General features: G+C 46.6%; 1 protein-coding gene across 3 annotated transcripts in view; it reads left to right on the top strand.

The window, feature by feature from the left end:
- OCRL (OCRL inositol polyphosphate-5-phosphatase) overlaps window positions 1–12,824 on the top strand; it is a 136,262-nt gene that overhangs the window by 103,800 nt on the left and 19,638 nt on the right. For 2 of the 3 annotated variants that reach the window (XM_068249990.1, XM_068249992.1), the window contains 4 exons: window positions 2,350–2,460; window positions 7,156–7,321; window positions 8,621–8,856; window positions 12,513–12,536. In XM_068249990.1, the coding sequence (XP_068106091.1) occupies window positions 2,350–2,460; window positions 7,156–7,321; window positions 8,621–8,856; window positions 12,513–12,536 (537 nt within the window). The remainder of the gene's footprint in view (window positions 1–2,349; window positions 2,461–7,155; window positions 7,322–8,620; window positions 8,857–12,512; window positions 12,537–12,824) is intronic. The other variant, XM_068249991.1, reaches the window with a different exon arrangement.

Genomic DNA, 12,824 nt, shown 5'->3' on the forward strand with positions numbered 1-12,824 from the left:
ACATACATACAGGGAGCATTTCTCTATAACTTCCTTATGTCAGGATTTGTATCTGCTGTAGCAAATAAATGTTTTTATTATTAGGAGCGGTCCCCTGTGCTAGGGAGGACATGGTGCATATTAAAAACATTATAAAGAACAATATATGACAATGAAGGAGATGTCACTTTCCGATTAAGAGTGTTTCAGGGGAACTAGAGGTTACCTTTTTAGGCGGTCCCGAGTTACCACGACGTGTGGTTTGTCGAGGAGATCTAAATTTACCCTCCCACCGCCCCCATTCATACACTGCTCCCTTCTTATAGTCTTCCACATCTCGCAAATATTTTTAGCGTTTGGTGTCAGTGATGAAGGACTCCAGCTTTGATATATTAGCTTGTCGTTTCTTATTTAACTCATCGTATTGTTGAAGAGTATTAAACCTAAATAGAGTCTTTTCAACCTCTGACACCTGCAAACATAAATCAGCCAAACGCTGTTCCTCATAGACAATAATTAGCTTCATCAGTCATAAAGTGAACCTTAAGTGTAAAAAAATAAATTGAGTTTTACTCACCTGGGGCTTACCTCAGCCCCCTGCAGCTGATCGGTGCCCACGACGAGTCGCTCTGATGCGGAACGCGGCTGATACTACGCGTAGAAACGGCCGCCTTCCCAGCCTGACGAGTCCTGACGGCGAAACCGGAAGTGGCCGCCGGCGGGACTCGGAGCATCAGAGCGACTCGTCGTGGGCACCGATCAGCTGCAGGGGGCTGAGGTAAGCCCCAGGTGAGTAAAACTCAATTTATTTTTTACACTTAAGGTTCACTTTAAGGAACAATCAGATAAAATAGCATTCCATTCCAGAACAAAATGGTCCGAATGCTATCAGCTAATCAGTTGATTTCAGGATTCATCAAAGTTATCTACAGCTGTTAGCGAGCATTCGGTAATAATTTGGTAATCATTCAGTAGTGATGCGGTAAAACGAAAGAAAGTGCAATTCATGAAAATGAAAGTGGGCGTGGTTTAGCATTACATTTCGGATTAGTTCTCTCCTTCACTGCTCTGTGGTTATTCCTGTCAGATCATTGCTGACAGAGAAGATGGAGCCATTGGAAGTGGTTATATATCAGCTGAGTGATTCAGAGGCGCAGAAGGGCAAAAATAAGGTCTAGAACCATATCAATTTGCAAGAGAATGGATTTATTTGCTATAACAGGACATCTGCATTTCTCTTGAATCATCTTGTAAGAGAACACAGGCAGTGCCAGGGAATAACTAAATTGCTAGCTGCACTATATTTTTACAGAAAAGGCTCCTATCAAGCCGTAGCTGGTGAAATTGTGGGATTGTCCCAAACCACTCCCAGAATCCTGGTCCAGGTGTTAAGCCCTATTTAGAATGTTGCTACGTGGTGTTCAAAGGACTGCCTTTTACCCACAATTCCACGGGAATCTTATGGCCTTGTGTTAAAGCGAACCTTAAGTCACCTAAAAAAAATGAGATGAACTCACCTGGGGCTTCCCTCAGCCCCCTGCAGACGATCGGTGCCCTCGACGATCGGCCAGGAGGCCGCAATAGCAGCATAGGGGACGATATACAGGCTGGGAACGCGAACAATCACTCGCGTTCCCATGCCTGTCGGCCGGTGACGGCGAAACCGGAAGTCGTCGCCGGCGGGTCCTGGGACATCGGAGCGGAGCTGCGAGGGCACCGATCGTCTGCTGGGGGCTGAGGGAAGCCCCAGGTGAGTTCATCTCATTTTTTTTAGGTGACTTAAGGTTCGCTTTAAATTACCGCTGTAAAATAGAAATAGCGACACGTTACCGAATTGTTATCGATATTTTATCGAAGTCACACCCAATGCGGAAAAACCTTAATGAATACAACTAGAAATCGATAAACTTCGAATTCGGTAATTTAACGAACTAGAAAAAGTTATCGCAAAGACAATGATGAATCGAGGCCTTAGTGAATGGCAGTTTCTCTGTCCAACTGCCAAAAAAGTGTGAAGCGAGCAGGGAGGCTGGCCAGCATCTTTGTATAAATCCTTTTCAGGGTGTGTCTTTATAAAGAATAAAGGCGATGCTGAGAATCCCCCATGAAGAGATGGACTAGTCCAAAACCTATCGGTTCTGTCAGATTTCCACTCCCTACTGTAAGTGTCAGCAACATAGGAGGAAAGTAATTTATGGCTCATTTTACTCTGAAAGAAAAATACTTCTTATTTGTATATGTTTACATGCATTTTAAAATGTTTCCCGATAGCGGTCCTTTAAATGTGTAAATGAATAAAATGCCCAATGCAAGCCCCTCCTCTTCCTCCTCTGTCCCTTCCTGACAGCTCCGCCTCTTCCTGTCTTTCAGGTAAAAGTGGTGGACGAGCGGCGGTACCGGAAGGTGTTTGAGGACATCGTGCGGATGATGGACAGGATGGAGAACGAATTCCTGCCGTCAGTAAACCTCAGCAGGAGAGAAGTGAGTAACGCTCGTGTCATAGCGGGGGATGGAGAGGGGGGGGATGGTAAAACGTGCGACCCCCTCATCCGTCACATTCAGATGAGTAAGGGCGGTGCTGTGTCCACATTGCCGCCATTGTCTACACGATGTGCTACCGCTCTACATGGGCCAATCAAAGTTGTGCGTTTGGCCCAGTTACAGCCGGCATACAATGTGCCTGTATGTTGGAGTAATTAGTATCTTGTTGACCGATCCTACTGGCCGGGGAGGCAGCTGCATTGTAAGTCAGGGGGCCGGCAATCCTCCAGTGCAGAGGGATGAGGAGGCTGCCATATTATTTACTTTCAAACAATGCAGATTGCCTGGCTGCCCTGCTGCTCCTCTCTAATACGTTTAGCCATGGACCCTGAACAAGCAGCAGATCAGGTGACTGAAGTGTGACTGGATTAGCTGCATGCTTGTTTCAGGTATTATTCAGACACTACTGCAGCCAAAGAGATCAGCAGGGCTGCCAGGCCACTGGTGTTGTGAAGTGAGATATATTTGCCATGTGCGATCGCTGCAGTGACAACTCTTACCTGTTGAAAAATATGTACAATTATCATTATTATTTGTGTATAGCGTTTGAGGCTGCTGACAATTTCTAGTCCTTTTCCCTGAAGCATGTGTAACGCATTGCTGGAAGCTCTGCAGGGAGGCTGCCGGGTCAGACGCAGTCCTCTCTATAACTCTGTAATTGGATGATTTGGGTAATGTGCCCTCATTATATAACGTTAGGCCAGTGCGGGGAGATTATTTCTGCAGTGTAATGTCATTACGTTGTTCTCTGTCTGAGCCAGCCGGGAACGATCGCACAAATGTCTCTCCCTTGCAGCCTTAGAGGAGGGCTTTTTGGTCCTTTGCAGCCCCTGACACACTCCTGGGAGTTCTGTTTCACCATCAGCTTGCTGCGTACTCTGTAACACTGGGGGCTTCAGGTTCATAGAGCCACATTAATCCATGCCATGCACTGATGATCAGGGGTGCTCAAAAAACCAAATTCAGAAGAAATCGGAATAGGATTATTCGGATTTCATCCAGGTAATTACATCACCTGTGCGGGTGGGCGAGGGGGGTTAATCTTACCCAGCACGCGTCTTCTTCACTCGTTCCTCGGCGCCTCCCACACTGCTTTCCAATCCGCCGTCACGTGACTATACACTTCTTCTTTCAATCTAATGGGAATCCATAATTAAGTTAAAAAAAGTCAGATACTCACCTAAGGAGAGGGTCCTAATGAGCCTTCCCTCTCCTATCCCGGTGCCCTCGGTGCTGCGCTGGCTCCACCGCTCACATCCCCCGTCGCAGGGACTTCGGAAGTCTTCAGGAGCCGAGCCCTCCCGAAGACAGGTGGCGCGAGTGCGTCATAGAGTGCGCAGTGTAGAGCGGCCCGTCTTCGCTAGTACTCGGGCTCCCGTAGCATTTCCAAAGCCTCCCTTCGGCGGGGAAACCAAAACGGTCGAATACCGCTACCGTGGAGCCAGGACAACAGCAGTGACCGGGAGAGGAGAGGAAATGCTCTATGGGACCCAGAGCCTCCCTCTCCTTAGGTGAGTATCTGACTTTTTTTATTTAAATTTGGGTTCCCATTAGGTTTCAACCCGGAAGGAGGAAGTGTTTGTAAATACGTGACCCCCGGATTGGAACACAGCGTGGGAGGCACCGAGGCACGGATCAGTGAAGACACCTGCTGGGTAAGAATCACCCCCCCCTCGCCCACCCTTACAGGTGATTTACTTACCTGGATGAAATCCGAATAATCCAATTCGGACATCATCCGGTGATCATCCCTGTATGCATGTTGGATTATTGTGGCTCTGTAATATTAACAATCTGACATCATTGGCTGCATTCCATCGGTTCTGGAGGACGTGTTTAGCTTTCAAGGACAACAAAGGATTTGCATATTCAGCAGTGATGCATTGTGGGAATAATCAAATGCTCACTCCAATCTGAATGATCACAAATACCTTCTGTTTTAAGAAGGCAAACTCTTGTTTTGCTTTGCAGCCTTTGCAAGACTACTCTGTGTTTGGAGTACTGTTGCCCTGAGGCTTTGTGTTTGGAATACTGTTGCCCTGAGGCTCTCTGGAGTACTGTTGCCCTGAGACTCCGTGTTTGGAGTACTGTTGCCTTGAGGCTCATTGTTGACGTGTGCTCTATTCCTCTAACGGACAGCAGACTCCTACCTCCCAGTTTCTGTTGGGAACCCTGTGGAATGGCTGTGCTTGTAGTATGTAGAGTAGAGGCCTGCACGGGTCTAATTTTTCAGACCCGCACCCGACCCGTAACCTGCTTTCTGGTGAATTGGGAACCCGCAGACCCGCTACCCCCACCTGACCCACAACCCGAGACCATCAAAACAGGTACCCAAACCCAACCCGCATTTCTGTAACAAGAAGCACTAATTTGGGGGGGCAGGAGACAGTATAATGAGTGTCAGTGTAATAGGCGGTAGTGAAATAAACAGCCACACAGATTTTTAAAGACCGTGCCTCCTGCAAAATAACTGCAGGGGTTCCTTGAGGTCAAAACGTTGTTTGCAGGGGTTCCTTGGGATCAAAAAGTTACTTGCAGGGTTCCTCCAGGGTAGAAAGGTTGAGAAAGGCTGCTCTAATGTGTAGCCCCACTGAAGGCAGTACTTTCCTGTGAACCACACTGAGATCTCCTGAGAGTGAGTCTCTCTCCAGTGCTCCTGTATAGTCCTGCTGTAGAGCGCCCTGCAGGTCGGAGCTCCCCCATAAGGCTGCTGACGTTTTTGTGGCCAGCGAGGAGTCATGGCTCCGCCCACACTACAGGTTACTTGTCACATATTTGTTGAGACTGACTGAGCTGTTCTGTCAGCTGCTTTTCCTGGTGTGGCTCGCCACCTGCTGGACACAGCTAGTGACTGCAGCATGCAATAAATATAGATGGAAATGTAGGGGGGAAACTACTGAAAAACTATTTCAAAACTTTCTCAAATAGACAATTAAACAAAACTGCTAATTTCTCACCTTACTGCAGAGAGCTGTGTGATGTCACCTCCTTACACACCTCTACCGCTGCATGTGCCCAACGCTGGGGAATCCAGACCAACTCCTAGAGATACTAATAGTTTTAGCTTGCTTGCATTGTGTATGTAGGTGTTAATATAATTAAGCTGTTGCAACATTTTGGCACAGGGTGGATATGAAGAACTGCTCACCCTGCTCCTGCAAAAGTCCCAGCGGCGTTCATTACTAATCCCGTTCCGGGCTGCCGTGGACTCGGAGAGTAAAGGCTAGTACACACTAGCAATTTTGATTGACCAATGATTGCTCAATTTTACCACCTCCATGTAGTATGACCATTTACCTATATAATCTGCATAGAATTGAAAATCTGTTTGGCCCTCATACTACATGGAGGTGGTAAAATTGAGCAATCATTGGTCAATCAAAATTGCTAGTGTGTACTAGCCTTAAGATGTAATTTGGCTGCCAGTTGCTGCTGGCGGTCAAATTACGCTGTTTTTTTTTTTTTGTTTTTTTTTTAAATTGGCCTCCGTCTTTTGACGGCGCCCAAATTACTGTCTGAGCGCCGCTTTAGCCGTAATTACTATTGCGGCCTATGGCTGCGCCAAAATCTTCGGTTTTTCTTTGCTTCAAAGCTGAGGGTAGTTGCATACAAACACCAATCCTCTGCACTCAGACACTCACAACAAGCTGAAACTCTAGTAATGATAAAAAACATCTTAAATGCAAGTTAGATTTGAGTGTACTAACTGAGAATATTTGTTTCCAAAATGTATTGCGTGCAAAGCATTCTGTACTAAACCCTTTCACCAGCGCTGAGGTTTCCTCTGTAGGAAGGGTCCCTACTCTACTCACACCAGTCAGCAAGAAAGGAAACATTTCATTCTCATGAACCTGGGATTCACGCTGAGGCCTTTCTGGCTCTACCACTCTAGGGAACACATGCTTGTTCATTAACCAGTCTATGATCTCCAGGGGGCAACAAACTGGCTACAGCCTGCAGCCAGGCCACAATGGCTGTTACATCAAATACTTTAAAAGGTCCAGGAATAAATGGGAAATTAGGTGCTGAGGGGAGTGCATGGAATCAATCATCAACTCTTTCCACTCATAACACTCGCAACAAACCACAACTCTAGTAATGATAAAACAACTAGATTGCTGGTTGTACACATGGAGGATATTTACTTCCGAAATGGACTGCATGCAAAGCATTCTGTGCTAGACCCTTACACCAGCGTTGAGGTTTCCTCAGTTCAAAAGGCTCCCTACTCTACCCACACATTAGTACAAGACACAGAACATTTATATTGTGCTTTTCTCCAGACAGACTCAAAGCGCTTCAGGGCTGCGTCTATTTAAGGCGCACTCCATGGGCGACCAGGATCATTAGGGAGCCTTGCCCAACAACTCCTTACTGTATTACGTACAGCCTTACTAGTACACTATCCAGCTGACCCCCACAAGTTCAGACCCCTGGATCCTTCCCAAACCAGCTTTCTCCTCCGGAGCCCAGTGAGGCCCAGGCAGAAACTCCAGCTTCAAGGGGTGCCCAGTATCTGTGGATATTTGTGGAACTGGAGAACACTCAGTTGTGTTATATTGGGGTGCAGCGGGGGAGGAGGAAGTCTGTAGCTAGCTACAGGTTTAATCTGTTGTTTGTCTTTTCTCCCCACAGTTCAAGTTTGAGCGGGTTCGCTTCCGGCAGCTGCAGATCGAGAAGTTTCACATCCAGAATGACGGTCAGGTGACCTGTCACTTCTCCTTCATCCCCAAGCTGAACGACACGCAGTACTGCAAGCCTTGGCTGAGGGCTGAGCCATGCGAGGGGTACCTGGAGCCCAGTGAGTACCGATCCCCCCTTATCACTGACATAAGATGCGGGCGGGGCAGCTACCTTCAGGCCTGCCACTCCCCGGGCCCCGCCCAGCATGTGTCCGGTCACAGCCACGCCCTGCCACACCCAGTGCCCCGCCCAGCATATGTGTTAGGTGACCTGTCACTTCTTTATCCCCAAGCTAAACACGCAGTACTGCAAGCCCTGGCTGAGAGCGGAGCCATGCGAGGGCTACCTGAAGCCCAGTGAGTACCGATCCCCCTTATTACTGACGTAAGACGCTGGCTACTGCCAGGCCTGCCACTCCCAGGGCCCCGCCCAGCATGTGTCCGATCACAGCCACGGCCTGCCACACCCAGTGCTCCGCCCTGCATAGGTGTCAGGTGACCTGTGACTTCTCCTTCATCCCCAAGCTGAACAACACTCAGTACTGCATGCCCTGGCTGAGGGCGGAGCCATGCGAGGGGTACCTGGAGCCCAGTGAGTACCGATCCCCCTTATTACTGACGTAAGATGCAGATGGGGCAGCTACAGCCAGGCCCTGCCGCTCTATGTTTTAGCTTTGTCTCTACTTCATCAGCAATATCTTTATTCCTACTTATAACATCTAAATGATACATCTATTGTTTCTTTCAAGAGAAACCAGGCTGTCATAGTAAGGCATTTTTTTTCCATAAAACAATTTTGTTTTCTATGCATTTTAATGGGAAAACAAATTGAAAAAACACATTATTTCTAAGTTTTACCAATTCCATTTTAAAAAGTTTTTCTGTAGATAATAAATACACATTTTGTTTGGCTATTTCTATAGTTTATCACAAAACTTAGATTATGTTACTGTCACAATTCATGGTGAGGATATTTGATTCTGAAATAATGCTACAGTGGGTATTTTTCACTATGAACTAAGAAAATAAAAGTATTCTTATTGGCTCAGGGATCGTATATTCCCTTTCACCAATTAATTCTGCATCAGATAGTGCCGGAGGTTTGCACTGGAGCAATGCCCAACCGTGCACAGCTGTACTTCTGCTACAAGACGTATATCTACGTCCTCGTGGCTTAGATGAAGTCACAGAGGACGAGATATATTGTAGCCGAGTCAAAAATGTATTGTGTGTGACCACCTTTATCTTTTCTGCAGCTAAATGTCTTGTATGTCATAATTATAAGGGTGACGAGGACTCTTGCTAGGACTGCTAGCTCTGAGATGTAGATGTATTATCTTATTTTAGAAGCTGTCTGTATCCTGCTCCTCCTACCCATAATTCCCAGGATTCACTCTCTGAACACTTCCTGTCCACAGACGAGTCGGTGGAGATCAGCCTGGAGGTGTACGTCAGTAAGGACTCCGTCACGCTGCTGAATTCGGGGCAGGACACCATCGAGGACATCTTAGTCCTTCACCTGGACCGAGGCAAAGATTACTTCCTGACCGTCACCGGGAGTTACCTGGTCAGCGCGTTCGGCACGTCCCTGGAGGCCCTGTGCCGAATGAAGAGGCCCATCCGAGAGATCCCCGTCACCAGACTCATCGACCTGGTGAGACCATTATTTATTAAAGCAAACCTCAACTGAGGAAAGTCAAAATAAACATACACAGGACATACTTACCTCCTGTAGTCTACTCCTCAATCTCTCTCTCCTCTCCTGCGTCCTGTTTGTCGACTGTGATCAAGGGAATTCTCCGTCCTCAATTTTAAAAATGTCCATAAACCCCCTAACAGCTTCCTGGTCAGCACACTGTTAAACTGTAATATCGCCAACTTGAGCCATAGTGATACATGGATATTACCTTGCACATCAGTTGTCCTTTCAGTTATAACTGACAGCAACTGATATATTTCAGTTCTGCCAAAATCTTGTCAGAACTGTAAGGGATCACTGTTAGAAAAGGGTGAGCTTCTGACACAAACTGGTGTAAGTATGTAATTTTCTCTGTCAGGTATATAATGTACTTATTTTAAATAATTTTACTAGGTTCAGGTTCCCTTCAACTACTCAAGGACCGCTTCATGCCGAATGGGCGGGACCACGGGGGCAGCCGCAGGACCGCTTACCCCGATCGGCGTAAAGTCCTGGGGCTGGCTCCGCTCCGCTTTCAGTGTCCCAGCGGCGATCGCCCTCTATTTACTACGTACAACGCTGTGATCTAAGGCAGCGCTGTACAGGGGACAACCGTGTCACTTGGCTGTCCCCTCCGGAGGCCTTCACTACTGTCCTTTGACTGCTATTCAGCCTGCTGGAGGCTCGCACTGGAACTGTAAGTGACACTCCCACAATGTGACATCACTGGCTGCTGCTGCCTAGATGTGGGTAGGGTTTGCTGGGCTGAGAAACAGCTCTGATTATTGAAATGGAGCAGCTTTACACCCAAACTGGGGCGGAGGGAGCAAACAGATCCAGCAAGCAGCTAAATGGGGACACCACACACATCTGCTGAGACTAGTGTGGTCTAATGCCTAATACACACGATGCAATTTCCTGCCCGATTCACGGGAATCAGGCAATTATTTCTGACATGTCCAATCGGCTCCTGATTGATAAAGTGATCGATTTTGGTTACTTATAATTGGAATATCGATTGCTTTATCGATTGGGTGCACTTTGGACATGCACACACAATGCAAGTTCCCGTCTGATCACCCGTTGATTGGGCAGGAAATTACATTGTGTGTACCCAGCATATCTAGAGGCTGATAAGAGATTGCCACGTCTGTGCTGGTCGTCTGTGGCTGATGGCGGGTTTGGGCCAGCGATAGCCACGCAGTCGGGTCTGTTTAGTAGGGCTGTGGAGTCGGAGTCGGAGCAATTTTGGGTACCTGGAGTCGGAGTCGTGGTTTCATAAACTGAGGAGTCGGAGTTTGAGTTGGGTGCTTTTAGTACCTACTCCACAGCCCTGCTTCTAACAGTAGCTCTTAGACAGGAAGCTGATGATGGTCAGGGAGAGGGAGAAGCTCTATCCTCTGTCTTCTGTACGAGGTGACTGCAGCGGTTTGCAGAATAAGGCCGGGGCCACCAATGTAAGTATACAGAGGTGATTCCACAGGAGCGATTGCAATTTGGCCAAATCGTAATCGGGGGTCGTGCAGCTTTTTTGGAGTGATTACGCTCTAATGTAAAGAAGCAACTTTCTGGGCGATTTTCCTGCGCTAAAGGACCACTATCGTGAAAAATGTAGGCAGTTCAAATCTGAAAGAACTGACAGGTTTTGGGCCAGTCCATCTCCTTATGGGGGATTCTCAGGGTTTTCTTTGTTTTCAACAGCATTTCCTGACCAGCAGTTGCAAAGTCTATAGTGTGCAAATGAGTAGGGAGGCTGGCTGTTATCTTAATATTTTGACAGTTAAACTGCTGTTCAGGAAATGCTATTAAAATCCCTGAGAATCCCCCATGGGGAGATGGACTGGCCCAAAACCTGTCCGCTCTGTCAGATTTTAACGACCTACTTTTTTTTCGCAATAGTGGTCTTTTAAATAAAGTTTTAACTACCTTTCGAGGTCTGTGCTTGCCGCCTTCTGGAATCTGGATATAAAGAAGTGGTGATTACCTTTTGTGCAAGGGGGCGGGGCGCCAGACGCGGGCAGACATGGACCTCCGGAGACCCAGCAGGTAGTTTAAACGCTATTTTTCACAGGGTTAAAAGAAAATTGCTAATTTGGAAACGTTGTACAATCACTGGCAGTAGATTGTTCACCGCTTCCAATCGCAATACAAATTACGCCAGAATTCACTTTACAAAATGCTACGTAAATCATGAGCGTGATTGCAAGCGCTGCTCACAGTGGCCCTGGCTGGCCTCCGACACGCAGAGATTAGTTGCAGCTCCGGACACAAGTCATGTGACAAAAAATGTCATCTACACTTTAGGTCAGGTAATGTGTTCCAAGTAAAATGTTTTCTACACTTGAAGAAAAAAAATGATCGTCAGGCAGGATCTTATAGATATTACTTTAACACAATACAGTGTTTTTGAGATTTACATTTTTTACATTTTAGTACCACTTTGAAGCCTGGAACCCATTAGAGCGTTTTTTTTTTTTGGGGGGGGGGGGGTTTAGCGTTTAGGGAAACGCTTTTTTAGCATTTAGGGAAATTGCTAGCGATTTCCCTAAATGCTCTGCCAATGTAAGTGGATGAGACAGATTCCACTGGAGCGATTAGAGAAATCGCAGTCGCTGGACATGCAGCATTTTGGGAGCATTTCTATTCTAATGAATAGGAGCAGGAAAATGGCTCCCGAAATCGCTTGCAAAACGCTACCACAAATCGCTACGGATAGCGCTTTGGGCTTTTTAGTGGGTTCCAGGCCTAAAGGACACCTCAACCGAGGTCATATTTATATAATTTTAAACCATGCACATTGCCTGGCTGTCTTGCGGATCCTTTGCCTCTAGTGCTTTTAGCCATAGCCCCAGAACAAGCATGCAGCAGATCAGGTGTTTCTGGCATTACTGTCAGATCTGACAAGACTAGCTGCATGCTTGTTTCTGGTGTGGTTCAGACATTACTGCAGCCAAATAGAGCAGCAGGGCTGCCAGGAAACTGGTATTGTTTAAAGTGTAACTGTCGGGCAAAAAATCAAAAATCAATTCTTTATTTTTATCTGGTAAAAAAGTAATAAGGATGCTAACCAGGCAATCCAAAAGTTAAAATCTCTATTACTTTTCTTGTTTATAAATGATCATTCCCCAGTTTACCTGACTCTTATTTGGTACGTTGCCGCATAAAGGAAGTTGCAGGACATGCTGGGTTGTCTTTTTTTGCTTCTTTATTTCCCCTCAGACTTAACTAATGCACAGAAGCAAAAAAGGACAACCCAGCATGCACTGCAACTTCCTTTATGCGGCAACGTACCAAGTAAGAGTCAGGTACAATGGGGAATGATCATTTATAAACAAGAAAAGTAGTAGTGATGTTAACTTTTGGATTGCCTGGTTAGCATCCTTATTACTTGTTTACCAGATAAAAATAAAGAATTGATTTTTGATTTTGTGCCCGACAGTTACACTTTAACATATCCCTCTCACTGCAGGTGTCCTTTAGAGAGAGAGAGAAGCTTTTCCTCTAAATCGGGATGCTTGTTATTGTTCTTTGGTCGTTTGTTTTTCCCTCCTTTCTGCGGAACTCTCTGTTCTCCTCCTTCCCTCTCAGTGATCTGTCTCTTCTCTCTCCTCTTCCGCCTCCTGTGCCTGCAGGGAGAAGACAATTTCTCAGAGAAGGTAACATTCCCCTTTGACCTGGGTTATATTCCTGACTTTGTGTCCTTTCTCCCTGGTGTCTGTAGCGTGGTGTAGTGTGCTGTGCTGTCATCCAGGGGACGCCTTTATAAAAACTGGAGTCAAACTTCTCAACTCTGGCCAAAACTTTTTCTTGAATCTGTTTTATGTAGATCAAGGTTTTTATTGCCATCTGTGTCTTCAGAAAGATCTCCCCGCAAGGATGAGGACGTGAGAGAGACCGACCCGCAGGGCACACAGACAGGAAGTGACGATTAGCTCCGTTCAAAC

Source organism: Hyperolius riggenbachi, chromosome 8 (assembly GCF_040937935.1).
Source record: "Hyperolius riggenbachi isolate aHypRig1 chromosome 8, aHypRig1.pri, whole genome shotgun sequence".
Classification (NCBI taxonomy): Eukaryota; Metazoa; Chordata; class Amphibia; order Anura; family Hyperoliidae; genus Hyperolius; species Hyperolius riggenbachi.